The sequence below is a fragment of the Schistocerca cancellata genome, chromosome 1 (genome assembly GCF_023864275.1).
Source record: "Schistocerca cancellata isolate TAMUIC-IGC-003103 chromosome 1, iqSchCanc2.1, whole genome shotgun sequence".
NCBI lineage: Eukaryota > Metazoa > Arthropoda > Insecta > Orthoptera > Acrididae > Schistocerca > Schistocerca cancellata.
In genome coordinates this window covers 590912136-590933101 of record NC_064626.1, presented here as the reverse complement: position 1 = coordinate 590933101, position 20966 = coordinate 590912136, and the positions used below count along the sequence as shown (strand labels likewise).

Sequence of the window (20966 nt, the reverse complement as noted above, 5' to 3'; positions counted from 1 at the left end):
TCTTCACGTTGACTGTAAGTCACGGAGTGTCCCTCCCCTCATGAACTGTTCTACCGGATATATGTACACCTATCCACTGCATAGTCAACTGTTCTTTTAAACCTGAGTCATATTTCCTCCACATGTTCCTATCCTGAGCTAAATGTTTCAAGTTCGCCATTGAGAAGGGGCACTACTTCTTCGTTGTGCATTTTACTCAATCTTTCTAATTGATTTAGTTGTCCCTTGTTCTTTGGTAATCATAGTTGTTACAACTGCCTCATTGTCACTAATACCAATTTTGATGTGGACATCCTTAAACTGGTCGGAACTGTTTGTTGTCGCCGCTAGAGCAACTACATTAGTTTTAGTCGATAGAAAATATATTACATATGACATTAGATATTAGAAATTAGACATCAGAAGGTGAGTCTGGTGGTGGGTAGACACTGAATCTTCCCCTAACAGTCCCTCAAACTGATCCAGTTTTTGTCTAGATGGATAAGAGTTTCCTGTTTATTACGATAAATATATCAACTTCACTTCCTATTAGCCTATTCTTTCCATGTACGGTTCAATTTTCTCAACAAAAAAACAATCACACTGATGTCAACTTCACTTTGAACCAGCCCTCTGTTCCTATTATTATGTGAGCTTCACCGCCTACTTTGAACTATCCCTCTGTTCCTATTATTATGTGAGCTTCACCGCCTTTTAGGATCATTTCAATCTTTGCACTTTGTTGCGCATGGTCCAGAAGTTGAACACTGGGATTTTCATGCTCTCACATGTGACACGTTCTTTGGGCCTAACACTGATGCTTCTGGGTCTCCTACAGCTGTCGTTATCTGGACTGGATGGAGAATCGTCTAATCTGACATATTACTTCTTTACAGCTGTCGACGCAAAGACCTTTGATCTTCTATACATTTGTGTCACAGGAAAAAAAAGGTTGACACAACATGAAAATCAGTTGTAAATCATCCCATACACACAACCCTTGGAACCAATCGAATCGTCATGACTAACGTATAATCCACCTTCCAAGGTGTGCTGAACATTTCATTACATAGCATACGTTGTAAACTTCAAACTAGCAACCTAAAAAGTTTTATTACTAGGAAAGGACAGAGCACAGCTTTTTTCACCAAAGCAGCTCTAGAGGCAACCCAAAAATGTCGATTGGACACATATATCTTTTGTAATTAATTTAATAAATAACTATGTCACTCGAGAAATGTCAGTGTCTTACGCGTTGGATAATATAATACAGTGGTTTCCCCATTTGTAAGTAACACGAATAGTGCAAGTCAGATATCATGCAAAAAACGTTCAAGTTGTGTCCCCAAACAGTCAATGAGTGTATGCCTTATTACTGGAGATGCCCTCCTTGACTCTTTGCTTTTTAGTAGTCGAATATAAATTAATAATGTCTATATCTTCGAACTTTTTCAATGGAATGCTGGGTTTTCACTAACTTTTAACCTCTGTATATTTCTTAGATATATAACGATCTGGAATATAGAAATATGATATAGGCTCCCACCCATCCAGAAATACATCTAATATGCTCGTTACTGATGACTCCACGGACTTTCAATATACAGGTTGGTTACTAACGTCACTGAAGTAGTTTGAGAGGTTGCTTGATACGTCTACTGATGGTTTGATGCAATGAACTCATTATTCGTGTATAACATTATCGCCAAATCGATTCTGAAAAACTAAACGGTTTTTAACTTAATCCTTTCTCCATTTCCTTTTGCTCTTTCTGCCGCATCGTATTTATGCTGCTACATTTCTTGAGGCTTCGCTAGTGTAGTGACATAGGTGAAAGTTAACAAATTCTTGCAGTTTTTACTCATTTTCTGCAGAAATGTTGTTGATGAAATATAATTCTGAACAAGGAAAATATTTAACCTATAAGAAACTTTAGTTGATACAGGTGCAATACCTTCACTGAAAGCCTCAATTCCTACGTCTTCAGTATCTCTACTAGTTTTAGTGATGAATTCATATTATGAGAAGATATGCACAGCTGATATGAGGAACAACTGAAAAGCCAATTTCAATAAAAATTTTATTTGAAGTATCGAATTTCTTTGTCAAAGTTGTCTGCTTTTAAATTGTTTCCATCTCACGTTATACAACGTACTATTTGGACTTACCTTACTAAAAGGTACATATTGCGATTTAGCAATAACAGAACCCACGTTTCAGCAGGCACGATATTGAAAGTAACAGTATTACTCACACTCTTCATTAACTACAAACTTTCGTCTTCCAGAAGAGACGAAACAACTATTCTACTTTTGGCAGACATGCATCAGCACATGGATGGATAAAAGTGTAAAAATCTCGTTAATTTCAATTAATGGAACGGTAACAGTTTTGGAGATATTTTTTAATAATATTCTGTACTTAATCGTTGTTCCTAATTGCCATGATGGACCCGTTCTACATTTGCTGCGAAAGGTTATACGCTGCTCACATGAGCGAACGAAGCGTTCATGAAAAACAGGTAACAATGTATTGTTTTTACTCCTGCTATTAAATACAGGGTGTCTTAGCATACGGATGTGAAGCATGGACTCTGGGAAAGGCAGAGAAAAAGAGACTGGAAGCAATGGAAATGTGGATATGGAGAAGAATGACGAGAACAAGCTGGGTAGATAGAAAACGTAATGAACAGGTCTTAAGAGAAGTGAATGAGAACAGAGCGCTGCTAAATTATATCGGAAGAAGAAAATAAAAAATGATAGGGCACATAATGAGACACAACCAGTTCCTAAGGAATGTATTTGAAGGAAAAGTTTTAGGGAAAAAACCAAGAGGCAGGCCAAGAGCAACGTATTTTAATAACATCAGAGAAGATATCGGAAAAAATCGTATGAAGAATTGGAGAGGATGACAATGGAGAGAGGGACGTGGCTAAATCGACAAGGCATAGCCAATAGTTTATGATGATGATGATTAAATTAAAACGATAAAGTGAATATAAATGAATTAAGCAGCTGCTGACTGACGAGGGAATGACGGCAAGAGGAAAAAATAGATTTTTAAAATGTATGTGTAAAAATCTGTTGCATGTTACGCCTGACAAAGAATGTCCGAGAAGCCATGGAGCTTCGTGTTCCAGGACGTCGAGTACTCAGAACTGATGTGAAGGAACTGCGGAACCATTTGCTAAGGAAAGAGCCACTACTTAAACGACCAGCCATTGTTTTATCAAAAATAGAAACTAATGTGGCAACGAAAAATAGTCATTACATTGCTTTTATTATGGACTGGAGTTCTTAAGGTTACGCCACACCAGGGCTATTTCAGTTATTACTGTTTATAAATCGAGCTGTTAGGCAGTTTAGTTCTACGAGTTTCAATGTCTGTCATGTATTTAACAGGAAATTTTACGTTTTGCCTTCAGTGGTCAGTGGTTTGATTTAAAGAAAGAAATGGTATGTGAATGTGCTCCTTTTATTTTTTTGCCTAATGCGCAAATTTCAAATCGACGTGTGGCACTAAAAGGCATAATTACTCCATGAACTTGTCAGTTAAGCACAGAATAACACAATCATACAGTCGCGAGACTCACAGATGTGGAAGTTCTTACTATGTGACACTAGCGCCCCTAGCGGTAAGAAACTAAGCCGTAATGTTAATGTTCGGTTTGAATTATTTTTGCACGTAATCAAGAAACAAGCATTATATGTTTGCCTTCCAAATGTTAATATAATATCATGAGACATGAATGATTGTGGAATAAATATAACAACACTCAAATTTGCCTGGTTAACTGACAACTACAAATTATTCATGACAAAATTCTTCCGAATATATGTATAATTGCAACTTCCTCGCTGAAAGCAAAGGAATATAAACATATTTCGTGAATGAGAAGCATCTATTTCTATTACATCATTATGACAGACACTTCCCTTGACACGTAACAGTTTTGTACCAAGTCTAATGATTAGAGAATTCTTACACTTCATTCAACTTTCTAATCCATGAATATATTTTAAATAAATTACTTTTGCTTCAAGAACAATTGTGTTGAAGGTTCTTCTCGTCTGTGGATCAGAAGTAGCAAAAATTATGGAACTGGTTTTTTCTGCGTTTTGTTTGCATTTGATGTTTTATTATCACTCATGTGTGGTTTTTCCTACAGCTGAGTTGTTGGGGCTTATTTGGTATGTTAAACAATGTAGGTATTGCATTCAGTCCAAGTTTTTTTACCTCCCACATTTACTGATTTTAATATAACAGTAGGGAATAAAACTTCATGCTTTTGAGTTATTATACAGTCAACTTGAGAAACTTTGTACCACTTTATCCACATTTTTGGATTACTGGGCACAAAATATTTACATATCACAGCGAACACTGTAACATTTTCATCTGCATTTATCGAGTGCTTGGAAATGAGAAAATAAATACAAATTATGCATGTTGGAGTACAATGTCAGTTTCAAAACTAGTACAAAGTTACACTGTCATTCTGGTTAATATATTTGTCTTGGTTGTAATGCTCTGGATAAATCTGGACCTTGCCAAAAGGAAATGAAGTCTTACTATGAAGTAAGAGCAAACAGTGTTATATATATATATATATATATATAGGAAATGAAGTCTTACTATGAAGTAAGAGCAAACAGTGTTATATATATATATATATATATATATATATATATATATATATATATATATAAATAATAACAAAGTAAATGAGGGAAACATTCCACATGGGAAAAATATATATTTCTCCTCATGAAATGTTTCCCTCAATTATATATATATATATATATATATATATATATATATATATATATATATATATGGGATCCTTCAGTTGAAATCAGTCATCAGAAACTCTTACTAGTCAAAGTAATCAAAGAACAATCATACAATCATAAGCGTATAAGGTTGTAGGTAGGAACACTCCTGTTCTTAAAAGAAAACGGTTTTCTTCAGAAAATATCCCTAGGTTAGAAAAGAATAAATTGTCCTGTAATATACTGTTCAGAACCTCTCACAGTCTTTAGGAAACTAAAGAAAGTCATCTTCACTACTTGGTAACACATATCTTCTATACTTGGAAACACATCTCTTCCAATGAACAATTGTTCATTACTTTTAAGGTATGCATTTTAGAGCAAATGTTTACTGGACATTTTTTCTTGTTTTTATCCATACTACTTCATCCCAAAAATGTGGAAAGCAAAGAGCTTGCAGTAGAAGAGATTTGCTTCACAGTATTGAAGACGGAAATTTGTTCGTAGCTCTTAAGGTATGCATTTTCGACCCTATGTTTACTGAGACTTTTTTGATTATAGTATCGTGTACTTTCAACTGTACGCGTTTACTCTATTAATTGTGATACACCCTGTGTATGTTAGAGAGTGTTTCAATTCAGTTGTAATAGCGGTGCGAATTTATTGAGGAACCAAGCCCTGGTCTAGAGCGCTAGTTATGATCCGTAAGGAGATCAAACACCTCGAAGGATTTTTACTTAGGGCCTTTATTACAATGGAACATCTGAGCCAGATTATTAAAAAAAACAAATTTGCATTTGGCTTGATCAGGGGCGCTCGGGATTTCAGGTTATCTAATAAACCATTAATTAAAACACTCCTCCTTTAAGAAAAAGAACTTCCATAGCTGACATTGTCATGACAATGCTATTTTATACATGATGTATTTTCTATATTTCACACTCTTACAAATCACAACAAAAATAAATTGTGCTATGCTATATCTTAAGTGCAAATACAAATAGATTGCCTTGGTTTGTAAGAATTACGTTTGTGCATCTCTGGTAAATTTCCAGATGAAGTAAAACCATCCACGAACTGTTACATTACTACCAGCGTTGTTCAACTCATTTTGTGCTATTCAGGCGATACAACATGTTGAATAAGGTATATGCGCCGTTCAGCACCTGTAGGCATAATGAACAGAACTGATGTTATTGTGCTTCTTAATACCCTCTGTACTATTTACTAACGTATTTCAAATGAGAACGTGACGTTCAACAATAACTGTGTATGCACATGAAAACAAAACAGAGATCTGTTTGATGTTGATGAGTATTGTAATCAATGGACTGGTACCTTTTATCCAGTGTATTTGTTTATCGTCCAGACGAAGTATTAGTATAATACAGCTTGTTAACAAATAAATCACAGAATATCCCACATGCAGTGAAAGTGATAGTTGCGGCAAAAGCCAATGGACAAAACACAACCCATTTGTAAGCTAATGACCGAAAGAATATTTTTGTGGTTGAGAAAGCTGGCAGGCTATTGTAACAAAAGACACATGGTAACCAGATTACATGCTTGGAAAACAGATAAGCAAGGTGTACAAGAAATTCTTTAAATACATTTGGTGCCAGTTTCTTCACAAAAAAAGAAGGCAAACGTCTCGGTAAACATACTTATTAAAATATATCATGCTTGAATTGTTGATTAAATTATACATCGAACAATTAGGGAGTAAAACAGAGATAAGGTTTACAGCCACTAGTCAAAGCATATTTTGGTGGGTTATCAAAGAAAATCATCGATACAATTGAAAACTCCACTACAATCATTGTCCTGTTTGAAAATTTGGCAAGATTTGAGCAAGATGGAATAGTAAATTTTTGCAACCATAAAAAAGAGTACTTTTCTAGCAATTAAAAATTAATGTGTGGCCTGGAACAATAGGTGTCCGGTAGCTCTGTACGCACTCCCAGTATATCCTATATGTACCGTCTGAAAAGGTTCATTCATAACACTATAGACCATTTTTGTATTAGCAATAAAATCTTTATTCTAATTATTATTTTCTTAAAATAGGTACAGTCACATATCAATATCAAATTGACGTAAGTACAAGTATTCCGAAAACATGTTTTACTCTACTTTTATCGCATTTGGTTTCACAGTGATACCACTGGTAAAGTAGCACTGTTTGTGGAACTACGAGAAACAATTTTTATAATTGCTCCAACACCAATTCAGTGGCTCAAACATTTGGTATGGCGTGGGTGTCTCACTGTGCTACATGATAGTCACTTTCTAGATGATCCCTTTTCATAAATACTGAGCAGATCAGAAACAGTCTGAAGAGCCTTTATGGGTGTTGCAGAGGAGATTGTGCTGAGAAACAACTGTTAAGAAAAAAAAATCGATAATTTGCGCCATTTCCGAATTATTTAGCACTGAAGGTAACCAATCAGGTAGTAATGTGTTTGCAAATTCAAGAACTTGCTTTTGCTAAAATGCAATAACTCACAAACATCTGTGGGTCCGTGAGTTACCACGTCTTTAAATGCTCATTATGAGACAAAATTAGGAAACCAAACGAAAAACAGGTTTGGCGACACTGTCTCCGGCAATAATTTTAATTTTGTGTAAACTATGACCTGATTGCCTAACTCCAGTCTTTAAATCGGAAATGGCGCAATGTATCGAATTATTTGTTAACAGTTACATATCAGTAGATCCCACCATGCAACAGACTTACAAGCTTTTCAGAATGCTTCATGTAAATGTTTAGGTTTTAGAACATATGGTTAGTATGGTTAGAATACAGTGATGCTCTACAGTATCAGCAACTCTAAGTTCCTTCATGGTTATTCCACTGTAAGGGTTTCAAAGTGTCGCAGAACTTGGTAGAGCAGTAACCAGGCCACAGCCACAGAGAGAAAGCACTGATCACTGAACTGTGCGAGCAGCCATCAGACCAGCTTTCAAGGAAGTTTCTACAGGACGACCTACAGCCGCTTATGATTGCGCCTGTCATTGCCTGTGTTCCAGAGTGTTGGGCGTTACACACCGACACAGCCACTAATGCAAAGTCAGCAGGGAGCAGCAGCTATTAAAGCTGATCAAGCCAAGCCGTCGTTATTCGGTCAGTTGGCCAAGAAACAGGGCCGACTCTGTTAGCCGCAGCTTTCGAGTGCCGTTAAGTACACTCAAGTTCAGGACAAACACCTTGAACGAGTAGACATGGGACAGACGGGTAAAATGTGTCTGCCGGTCTCGTTGTCGCTGTTTGCACGCAGCCACAATAGCTGTACACCTGATGGTGAAATATGATCAAAGAATCGAACATAACAGATACAACGAACACCGGCATTCGTAACCAGTACAAGGCGCCGTGAGCTTTCCTGGATCAGTATGACCTGAGTAGAGGCGCAGGGTGGCTCTCAGAAGTATGCGCGAATCGTACCGTCAAATTCGAAATTTGTAGTCCTGTGTGACCAAACTGCTGAGGTCATCGGTCCCTAGGCATCCGCATTAGTTACTCTAACTTAAACTAACTTATGCTAAGGACAACACGCGCACCCATGCCCGAGGGAGGATTCGAACCTCCAACGGGGGGAGCCATGCGAACCGTGACAAGACGCCCTAGACCGCACGGCTGCCCCACGCGGCGTACCGTAAAACCAGTGGGTTTGTAGAGGCGCCATTATTGGCATGAGAAAGCGTGATGCATCCATCCGGAAAATTCCTGCTCGTGTATGGCGAAGTGTTTCGGCAGTGCAACAACTGTGTGCAGAATGGTTCACAGAAGGCCGCAGAGCACGACGAGATGGGTAAGGTCGCACGACGCAGACCAACCCTCCGAGAAAATCGACACCTCATCCGAATGGTTCAAATGGCTCTGAGCACTATGGAACTTAACATCTGAAGTCATCAGTCCCCTAGAACTTAGAACTACCTAAACCTAACTAACCTAAAGACATCACACACATCGATGCCCGAGGCAGGATTCGAACCTGCGACCGTAGCAGTCGCTCGGTTCCGGACTGAAGCGCCTAGAACCGCTTGGCCACCGTGGCCGGCTCATCCGAATGGCATTGCAGGACAGACCTGCGTCCACCTCGTCTCTGGCGCAACAGCGGACGAGTGTAACAGAGTCGGTTAGAGTAAACGTCGACAAGTGCGAAGCCTTTCTGTTCACTAAAAGACCGAAGCAACTGCGCAAACACCGCTACTGCAGACCAATAACTCTACGTGCACGCCCAATACGTTTCCGCGAGAAAGTCAAATACCTCGGTGTCTGGCTGGACCGGAAATTACTCTGGGGGGACCACATACAACACATGACCAACCGAGCTAGCGCGAGGCTCAATCAGCTCTATCCTATGCTCAACAGGCGTAGCACACTGAACAGAAGGGTGTCGAGGTCCATGTACATGACACTTATCCGACCCCTGATGACGTACGCAGCTCCCGTTTGGGGATACGCTGCGCCTACACGCCTGCGCCGTCTGCAGCTCATACAAAACAAGGTACTCAAAATCATAAGCAATGCTCCATGATACACACGCATCGCGGACCTACACCGGGAATACCGACTTGAGACTCTCACGGAGGTAATCCACAAACTCACCACAAGACTATACAGAAACTCCAGACATTCGCAGAACCCGTTTATTCTGAACCTGGGGAACTACGACCACAACCATAGATGGAAACATAAAAGACCCAAAGACATACTTGCAAGGACATAACATCTATGGCCAAGCATACGCAAACATAACGGCACAGGCGAGCCCCTGTTAATCAGACGCATTTACTGGATATCCAGCTGAAATACACTGCCGAATAACTGGCACCACACAGGGAAGCCGTACCGGACACTGCATGCAAACAAGCTCCACACATCCCCCACACAGTGAGATGATCTATGGCCGATCTCCCATTACTGTATAACGATCTTGATTGTTCCAGGAAAGTAGCAGCCGCAGTAACTGGGACACATCGCCATCGCTTGTCACGGTAATGATGCATGATACATATACTAACAAATCCAACCTTGCATGAGCTATCGCAGCTAGTAAGCCACTACTGCTCTTACTACCCATCCCACTGTCGCAGAGGTTTTTTTCCCACGGCACGAGCCATGGCACTTTTTTCCCTCTGCTCTTCAAATCGCTACCCTCACTCGCGTTTTCGTCCACTATCTATCACCTGATGGACCATGTTAATGCGTAGCCTTACCCAGACGCACGGACAACATCACAGCCCAGCATCCTGTGATCCACCTACTAGATAAATAACATGTTTACGGAGGTGACAGTAGAACTGTTGGTTTGGTCACCACTTTGGTGCGGGCGTGGAGGGGCCCCATCTCTATTTGGAGTGTAACAGATTGTACATCATGAGAGGTGACAGTCTGTCGCCGTTTATTGCGGCAGGGTTATGTATGCGTCGTCCACTTCTCTACCTACCTTTGACGAATATGCAGAAACATGCTAGACGGCAGTGGTGTGCCGAGCGACATTACTGGGGACAGGAATGGCATCAGATAGTGTTTTCGGACGAATACATGTTCTTATCTTTCTTTCATTCTTGCGGCCTTTGTTCCCCGCCATTGTGGGGTCGGCCAAGTTACTACTAATTTGGCAGTGTTAGATGCAGAGGGCGGCCGGAAGGCCTTCCTGTCGCCACCCCGAACCCCTCAGGACGGAATTAGTCTACCCCAGCTGTCTGCGTCTAGTGTAAACCAAGGAAGGGTGCGAACGTTTTTTTTTCAAATGTCTAAAAGTCGTATAAGAGGTGGAAGGTGGGGTCCAGCCCAGTATTCACCTAGCGAGATGTGGAAAACCGCCTGAAAACCACATCCAGACTGTCCGGCATACCGGCCCCAGGATCGAAACTGTCCCGCGGATTAACGAGGAGGGCCTTACCAGAGTCCAAGAAGCAGCACATTAGCGCTCTCGGCTACACTGGCGGGTGGACGAATACAGGTTCTGTTTGTTTGAAAATGATGGCCGCATTTTGGGTCGCCACAGACTGGGAACGGCATCACAGTGACTGCATTGGCCCAAAACATACAGTACCACCTCAAGGCCTTGTAGTAGTAGTATGGTATACTGCCTTACGGCCGGTCTTGTCATGGGTTAAGCTTCTTCCACTTTTGTCTGTCCATAGCCAGTCTTTTCATTTTTGAATATTTGCCTCCTTTGATATTGTCCAGCATTTGATATCTTCTTTTTCCTCGTCCCCCTTTTCCTTCCACCATTCCTTCTATTCCTTCCTTTAATAAACAGTCCCTCCTCATACAATGTCCAATACAGTTCCGTTTTCTCTTTCTGATGACTTTCAGCATGTTTCTTTCTTCTCCAAATCTTCTTAATACTTCTTCATTCCTTACTCGGTCTTCCCATTTCATTTTTGCCATTCTTCTCCATATCCACATCTCTAGTGCCTCCAATCTTCTTTCATCTTCCTTCCTCAATGTTCAGGTCTCCGCACCATATAGTGCAACTCACCAGATGTAACATTTGGGAAGTCTTTTCCTCAGATCTTTGTTTAGTGGTCCACAAAGTAATTTCCGTTTCCTCTTTAATCCTTCTTTTGCTGTTGCAATTCTTTTCGTAATTTCTGTTGAACAATATGTATCATCCATTACTACACTTGCCAAGTAATTGAAGTTATTCACTTGCTCTATTTCCTCTCCCCATATTTTCATACGGCATTTTCTCCCCTTTCCTCCAATTACCATGCTTTTCGTTTTCTTCTTGTTAATCTTCATTCCATATTCTTCTAATTTTGTGTTTAGATCATCTAACATTTGTTCCATCTCTGTTGCACTCTCTGCCATCACTACCATGTCGCCTGCAAATCTTATACACTCCACTCTCCGACCCCCTACACAAAGGAGAGGTTCTTTCATCAAAACCTTCACTAATTATTTCCTCCAGATATATATTGAACAGTGTTGGAGATAAACAACAACCTTGTCTTACACCTCTTCCCAGTTCAATTTCCTCACTCATCACACGTCCTATTCTTACTCTTGCTCTCTGGTTCAAATATAAATTTCTAATTAGCCGTCTATACCTCCAGTCAACTCCACGTTTCCTTAGGATTTCCATCAGTTTGTCCGGACTTATAGTACGGGGTGCTATTTGATACAACCAAAAATCACAATTTGTGGATGTCCATGGCACTGTGATCAGTATGACCTACGTGAATGACATCCTGCGACCCACAGTCATATCCTTTCTGCACAACATTCCAGACGCCATTTTTCAGCAAGACAGTGTACGACCACATGTTGTTGCCCGAACACGTGCCTTATGGTGTCACAGGATCTCAGCAGTTTGTTCTGAGCCGCTAGACCACCAGTCTTGTAGCCAATCGAAACCTGTGGGATATGGCGAAACGACAGGTGCAGCGCAGTGACCCAGTGCCAATCACCACAGATGAACTTTGGAAACAGGTGAATGCAACTTAGTGAGCTGTACCATAGGACACCATTGGCGCCTTATACGCATCGATGCCATCATGCATGGAACAAGTTATCAGGGCCAGTGATGGATCCTGTGGCTACAAGGCAACAGTACACATGCTGACCGAGGTGACTGAAATGCTAACCAATTGTGCAAAACGTACTAATTTACATGTCCTGTGACATCTATATCTAGTCGAACAAGGTGTTTTGTGGACCACTTGCCAACGCTGTAGACGCCAGCCGCTTCTCGATGCTTCCTGGCCAACGGTTCAGAGCTTGACACCGGATAACGCAATGGAGAAGACGCATCGCGGCAACGACCACTGCTTGGCCGCCACTGTCGACTCAACGTGGTGCCGATGACGCCGTTCAGCGCTCCACTTCCCGACAGCACGGGTACCCTGCCCGCTCTGCTGCCTCCATTGCCACTACAAGTGGGCATAGCACGAGCTGACGCTAAAAGCGTGCCACAGACGAATGCGCTCCTGAATGACTGTCCAAGCTGAATAAATTAACAGAGCTTTTCTATATGTAACTCCTGTCAGCCAAGCGATATACGAAACCAACAACGCCCAAAGAATACTCGAGCATATCCTGACACGCAAGAATTGTTTATCTCTCACTCTCGTTTCGCCGCAGCTACTTCGGATGTACTACACTGTCTTCTGCGCCGTTTTTCGGATCTGAACCTACTATCGATAGACGTCTTCGCTCTATTGTATCTTTGCACGCTATAATCCATCAACTAGTGCTATCGCGTCGCACTAGTGCTTGCGGCTTTGTCCGATTTGAGAGCGGTGCCTGCGCAGTGTCGGCTCAGTTATGTTCTTCACTTACTGGCTTTACCCTAACTAGCCGTAGAGCCATTAGCAACCGTGATTCAAGTGCATCGATGTCGACACAGCAACGTTTTTCCTTGTGTTGTATGTGAAGCCTGCTGCCCTTGCCTGCCTTCTGCCAACTTGAGACGCACACTTCCAACTTCTGGTATTCCGCAGCTGAGGGGCCTTGGATTAGAACATGTTAGCCTGAAGGTCGAATTACCAGCAAACCCATGGCAGCAGTGGGTAAAACGCTATCAGATTCTGTGTACTTCATTCAGTGCACTACCAACAAAGAACTGAAGATATTTTAATCTGGTGACAAGCATCTTAAAAGAAAAGCCTTTCAGCTTTCAGCACAGGGAGGTCTGTGTTTCCGTGGATGGTCTTTGCAAGACAGACCTTAACTAAAATTTGCTTTCTCAGAGCCGCCGCAATGCTGTCTGGCTGTGGTTGTACTTTCCATCATAACAGCTATAGCTACCTTGCTAGAATGTTCAAAAAATTCTGTTGAATTATAACTGGTTTTGCGGGTTTTATGTGTGGAATTAATTATAATCCAGGGTTCCGTCATTGGTTAGTGCCTTTGGGTTTAAAAAGTGTTTATACAGGGTGGTCATAAACAGTCTGAGAAGGTTGTAAGAGAGTTGCAAGCTAGGTTGTGCTGAGAAATAAATTAAAAAAAAAATCGAGCCGGCCAGGGTGGCCGAGCGGTTCTAGGCACTACAGTCTGGAACCGTGCGACCGCTACGGTCGCAGGTTCGAATCCTGCCTCGGGCATGGATGTGTGTGATGTCCTTAGGTTATTTAGGTTTAGGCAGTTCTAAGTTGTAGGGGACTGATGACCTTAGACGTTAAGTACCATAGTATTCAGAGCCATTTGAACCATTTTTTGAAAAAAATTCGATACGTTGCGCCGTTTCCGAGTTAATTGAGTATGAAGACAGCCAATCAGGCCGTTGAGCACGCAAATTCAAGAGGTGCGCCAGATGCAATCAGTGTCAGACTTGCATTTGGAAGGACGACGGTTCAAATCCCTGTCCAGCCATCCAGATGTAGGTTTTCTCTGACTTGCCTAAATCGTTTGGACGGGAACGTTCGGCTTCCATTCCTACTCCGCCCTAATCCCTTCTTGCGATCCGTCTCGTAGACGACCGGGCGTTAATTATTATACTTCATTCCTTCTTTTCATGAGAGGTTATTTCATAAATGAGATAGAAATGAAAATATTTTGTATTGACCTCTTTTCTGATACTACTGTAGAGCATCTGTGTAAACGTATTTATGATTTTATCCTACGTAGCAGTATATCTCATAGAACCAATGAAAATGAACGACGGAGCACAGTGATTATGACACTCGTCCAGCTACCTACTTTTCAATTGTTCCCCGGAATCAACCACGTCGAATAATAGGATAATACCTTTGAAATAGAAGTGAATTATTTGCTTACGTATCATTATCCTATTCGAGCCTGAGTTCCCTCTTAAGTCATTGATGTCGGTGGAAACAGCATACTCGATTCAGGGGTGAAATCGTGCGAACGTGCGATTTCACCAATATGTGACTTTATTTGCTGTGCACCAGCTTTATGCAAAACTGCCGAAGTCTATATGCACTACTGTACGCTACTAGGGAAGCCTGACAAATCATCCGAATGTGCGTGTCTGCGAAGCTGTATTATGAAGGATTGTTTTTTTTTTTTTTATCGCACTAGTGACAAGCAATTGTTTGGTTGTTAGTTTGCAAGGCACACACAGTCAAAATTAATGAACTTTCTCCAAACGCCCATCGCGCTGTAATTAACTCATCAAAGCAGTGAGTTTATACAGGTAGCACACACTATTTGATCTCACTTTCTGATATTTAGTAGTTCCGCATTTGTATTGAGCGTAACGTCCTGTTTCAAATAGTTTACTTTTGTTTCTGGCCACTGGAACAATAGAATAACAGCAACGTTCAGATCGATTATTTATTCATTTACCGGGTGATCAAAAAGTCAGTATAAATTTGAAAGCTGAATAAATCACGGAATAATGTAGAGAGAGAGGTACAAATTGACACACATGCTTGGAATGACATGGGGTTTTATTAGAAGCAAAAATATACAAAAGTTCAAAAAATGTCCGACAGATGGCGCTTCATCTGACCAGGACAGCAATAATTAGTATAACAAAGTAAGAGGCTCTGAGCACTATGGGACTTAACTTCTTAGGTCATCAGTCCCCTAGAACAACTTAAACCTAACTAACCTAAGGACATCACACACACCCATGCCCGAGACAGGATTCGAACCTGCGACCGTAGCGGTCGCGCGGTTCCAGACTATAGCGCCTAGAAACGCTCGGCCAACCCGGCCGGCAACAAAGTAAGACAAAGCAAAGATGATGTTCTTTAGAGTAAATGCTCAATATGTCCACCATGATTCCTCAATAATAGCTGTAGTCTAGGAATAATGTTGTGAACAGCACTGTAAAGCATGTCCGGAGTTATGGTGAGGCATTGACGTCGGATGTTATCTTTCAGCATCCCTAGAGATGTCGGTCGATCACGATACACTTGCGACTTCAGGTAACCCCAAAGCCAATAATCGCACGGACTGAGGTCTGGGGACCTGGGAGGCCAAGCATGACGAAAGTGGCGGCTGAGCACACCATCATCAGCAAACGACGCGCGCAAGAGATCTTTCACGCGTCTAGCAGTATGGGGTGGAGCGCCATCCTGCATAAACATCGTACGTTCCGGGAGGTGTTTATCAGCCAGACTGGGGATGATGCGATTCTGTAACATATCGGCGTACCTCTCACTCGTCACGGTAGCAGTTACAAAACAAGAATCACGCATTTCCTCGAAGAAAAAAGGCCCGATAACGGTAGATGTGGTAAATACAACCCATACCGTGACTTTCTCGTCGTGCAATGGAGTTTCCACGACAGTTCTATGATTTTCGGTAGCCCAAATTCTGCATTTGTGGGCGTTGACAGACCCTCGGAGCATGAAATGAGCTTCGTCGGTCCACAACACGTTACTCAACCAATCGTCATCTTCCGCCATCTTTTGAAGCGCCCACACCGCAAATGCCCTCCGCTTCACTAAATCCCCAGGTAACATTTCATAATGCCGATGGATTTTGTACGGATAGCTTCGGAGGGTAGGCCTAAGTGCCAACCAAACAGTAGTGTGTGGAATGCCGGTGCGACGTGTGACTGCACGAGCTCTGGCTTCCCCGTGCATAGACGAACCCGCTACAGTCTCCATTTCTTCCTGAACTGTCTCAGCAGCATTACGCCTTGTGCTCGGTCGGCCACTACGGGGTCTATCGTCTAAACAACCCGTGGCTTCGAACTTCGAAATCATTCTCGCCACAGCTGCATTTGTCAACGGACTTTTACCCGTTCGAATCCCCTTCTTATGGGGATAGGATCGTAACGCTGAACTAGCACTCCCCCCATTCTGACAATACAGCTCCACTAAAAGCGCCTTTTCAGGTAATGTCAACATGCTGCGACTGCTGGCGCATGTGATTCTCTCTCTGATTACAGCTCCTTTTATACACGATTGTCATACGCAGTCACTGACGTTTTGCTGTCCAGCGCCATGTGTAGGACATTTTGTGAACTTCGTTTTTTTTCTAATAAAACCCCATGTAATTCCAAGCATGTGTGTCAATTTTTACCTCTCTATCTACATTATTCCGTGGTTTATTAAGTTTTCAAATTTATACTGACTTTTTGATCACCCGGTATATGTTTAAGGTATTGATTGGTTTAATCTATTCTGAACCAGTGCTCATGGAATTTTTCTGACTACTCTGATGACTTTTCACTCTCGCACTAGCATTTTTTTCTCTTGGTCGTAACTAAGGACATGATTTAATAGAAATGTATGGTTCAGTTCATGATTTATTCATTAATATGCCGACGGTATTAAATGCTTTTAATCTACTCTGAACCAGTGTCCATGGAATTTAGATGAGTGTTCCAATGACGTTTCACTCTCGCAAGAATGAAAACAGAGTAACCTAACGGAATGACGTACAATACTGCCCCATACCGGCATGATTAGACTACACTTCCCTTTCACGTAATTTGGTGACATCATAAGTTCGTCATTAGTTTCCACTCTTGGGGTATATCCTGACGTCTGCAGCCCTACGTTTCAACGCCATCTACTTCACTTCCAGAGTTCTTAAACGTTAATAAGAATCATTCTGTATACAAAAGCAGTTACATTTTTTCCGTCGAAAGTTCACTGCATGTGATTCCTTAGCCTCGGATCGCCAATAATAGAGCACTGTACAATTTCGTGCACATGGCGAAGTCTTCTGTTTCTAGCACGCTGATGTTTTCCTCACATTTTGCTACCGTTGGAATACCGGTTATTAATGAGCTGTGGATACAGAATTATGTGACAAAAAGACCACAGGCGCACAGTTTTCTTGCTATGGGTCCATGAAGGTATTGATGCTAATGATGTTTAGAGTTGGTGTTCAAACTGTCGTGTGTTTTTCTTAAAATCTGACAGGATTTGATCAGTAGTTCTGACTGTTTTTTTTTTTAATTTCAGTGTTTTAAATTTTCAGTGACGACCTAACGCAAATGGTAAATGATTAAAAGTATCTTATTTCCTAACTTTACTTTATTAGCTCGATATATACCCTGTCATTTAATAACGTAAGGGTATAATGTAGGAAAGTTATCTCAAAAAAGTTGTTATCCAAAATGGTGTTAACAATATGAAAAGACTATTTTCCATTGCCTCGGGAATTTTTTACCTGTTGGATTTCAAAGTTATCTACGTTGACACAGCTATTGATCGGAGAACTATCAGTGTTTTCAGCTGAACTAAATTTTCTGTATCTGCCACAAAATCTGGTTTTTGGGGTATGACATGTCTACAATCTAACGCTATGAGCTATATGAAGATTAGAATCTTACCGCTCACTTTGAAGTTTCTGCAAACACACGTGCTTGGGTAGCTCAGTCGGCAGTAAATTTAACCTGTAGCAGACAAAGGTCCCAGGTTCGAGAACTGTTCCGGCACTAAGTTTTAATGTGCCAAGAAGCTTCACTGGTGCTACTTCCGTATCTCAAGTAATAGTAATTGAGCGAACACGGATTTTAGAGAATACATGTCTTTGGTCTCGTCGTTGGGAACCAACCTGACATGTAGTGAATTTTAACTAGTGGTGGTTTGCTGTCTGTTGTGCAACAACTTGTTTCGTCCGCCACTCTGTATCCGAGCGGTAGCTGATGGACGTGGCCTGCAGAATTTCCATCAAGCCTGCAGCCGACGTGTCGGTTGTGCACAGAAAGCCGCGGGTCAGTTGCGTTTGCCGGCGGAAAGGAAGTTCGCTGCGAGGTCTGAACTGCAGCTGGTGTTCTGGAGTTGTCAGCGGCGGTCGCTGCAGCGAAATAATCCATTCAGCGATCTACGTGTTCCTTTTGGCTACGGTAACCTCAATTTCCCTTCCTTTCGAAGATACAATAGATTACAGTTTAGTTCCAGCTCTCCTCGTTTTGTATTTTTTTCCTTTCTGTTTTACGATTTCTGAGCGTATTTCAGCTGTATCCTTGTTATGGACTCAACGAGTTGGACGAATGTTTCTGTCAATTGACCGATCCTAATTATCTCTGTATCAAAATCTCACCCGGTACAAACATTGAATGACGGGCGGCATAAAGGGCTTCACCAGCCACCTTACTCCGTGAATCAAATTGAAACAGATGCGTTTCAGTGAATTGACGGTTTTTGCATCCGAGTAAGTCTTTTTGAAATACTCCCTTCCGCTGCAGTATTGTAGATAAATAATTTCACTTTGATTGCAGGCACTTTACACTCGGTGTCATAAAATTATACCTTACCTGTCGTCATCAAGGATAGAATACATTCCATTTTATTGTTCTTACAGATGTGTCTAAGACTTTGAGTGCATACACAACAAGTTTCCATTATATTGCGACTGCGTACATATGGTAGATAATTGCAATATACACTGCCTGACAAAAAAAGGGCAATTCAGAGAAGATATGGTTGGATGTCAAAGTAACTTGGTACAACTACACACCATTTGTGGGTATGTAAATGTCGACAATTGCAATTTTGTGTGGCAAATAAACGGCAATCCGACAGTGTTAGTGCTGTTCGCATTTAGTGTTGTAACATGTCCTAGTAAGGTTTATAAAGGACGTAAACAGCGTCAGATGTTGGATGACCACCGTGAAGGACACGGAGATGCCGTGTACTCGTTCGAGACAGGGCTATCAGCAAAGGACGGAGCTAGCAAACGGCCTCATTGTGGGACTGTGTTAGACCGTCTGGACGAATCATGCAGTATCCAGATTTGTGGAGCTTTCGGATTGACAGTGGCCCGATACTGGACTGCTTGGGAATGTGAGAGGAGACATAAGCGTCGTTAAGTTTCCGGTCTAACACTTGTGACCACCGCAAGGGACAATCGCCGTATTGTACACCAAGCACATCCTCCTTCGCCTCTGCGCCTTCCACCTGAGAACAAGTAATGCATTCCCCACACCACTTCGTGTCATCCGGTACCAATAATCGGAGACTGGCAATTACTGTACATGCGTAGACTACCGTTAACAACCCAACAGAAACGGCTGCTTGGAGCGGTGCTACGACCAGGAAGCACTCTCTGCTCATGAACAGCGTCGCCTTGTTTTCAGCAAGGAATCGCAACTCTGCGCTTCCTCAGATTGTCGTCGGTGACTATGGCTGCGTTATTAACGTATGCGGTACTTATTTTCCAAAACAGAAGTTTTTGTGTTGTCATACACTGTTCAGTTATCCGTCATCTAAGAACAAATACGGCATTTTAGTGGAATAATCAAAATACAGTGGAATAGACCAGCTCGAGGCAAAGACCTCGATAGTGTCATAACTGTGGGGTTTATGTTTTCGCGGATACACCGAAAATGATATATCATTCCAGATGTAGCTTCCCTTATTTTTATAATGTAGCAGCATCGACATATCAGAAATCCTGGTATGGCCAATCTAGAGTTTTGTTTGCGCGGTTCTCAAATGTTTACGAACCTCCCAAGTGCTCCGTTGGCTACCTCATCCATATTTGCGCCTATTTGAGAGCATGGAATCCTCATTATATCTTCGAAATGTGGAATGTTCATCCTGTGAGGGGGTAATTTCATCATAGTGCGATTAAAATTGCATTGTACCTCACGGCCGAACGAGAGCTATGAACTGTGTTGCGACCTTTCGCGATGAACCGACAGTGGCAACAGAGTACGAAGAGCAGACAGTAACAATGCAGAGTTCCTACGGTGGACTGCAAGATGCCGACGGTCCTGTCATCTGACAGGCAACGATGGTGCTTCACTGTCAAATGCAAAGTGATTATAATCAAATGATAGTTGAAAGACGAAATTAGAAACATCTTAGACTAGACGAGGCGTTACTTATTTTGTTGGTTGGATGATTTGGGGGAGGGGAGCGAACAGCGAGGTCATCGGTCGCATCAGATTAGGGTAGGATCGGGTAGGAAGTCGGCCGTACCCTTTCAAAGGAACCATCCTGGCATCTGCCTAAAACGATTCAGGTAAAACTCTGAAAACCTAAATCGGGATGGCCGGACGCTGGTTTCGACCGTCGTTCTCCCGAATGCAAGTCCAGTGTGCTAACCACTGTGTCACCATGCTCGGTCACCTATTTTGTTCATGCATTTCCGTGATGGTATCCACTAACGGAAAGCATTGATTTTGGTTGATTTCTTGTTGTAAACTTTTCGTAATTCGCCATTGTTTGCATGTTTTATGTGCAGCAGAATCTAAAATTATCACCACTGATCTCTCGTCTCAGATTGACTGCTGGCTACTCACTTAATACTAAATTGTTCTGCATGGATCTCGTCTGTGAGAATTCTGTCGCACAAAACGCTTTATCCTGTTATGAAAT

At 41.8% G+C, this 20966-nt stretch overlaps 1 protein-coding gene across 1 annotated transcript in view; it reads right to left on the bottom strand.

The window, feature by feature from the left end:
* Window positions 1-5857: 5857 nt before the first annotated feature.
* LOC126088285 (odorant receptor coreceptor-like) overlaps window positions 5858-20966 on the bottom strand; it is a 121014-nt gene continuing 105905 nt past the window's right edge. The window contains exon 7 of the mRNA XM_049906448.1: window positions 5858-5917. Coding sequence (XP_049762405.1) covers window positions 5858-5917 — 60 coding nt within the window. The remainder of the gene's footprint in view (window positions 5918-20966) is intronic.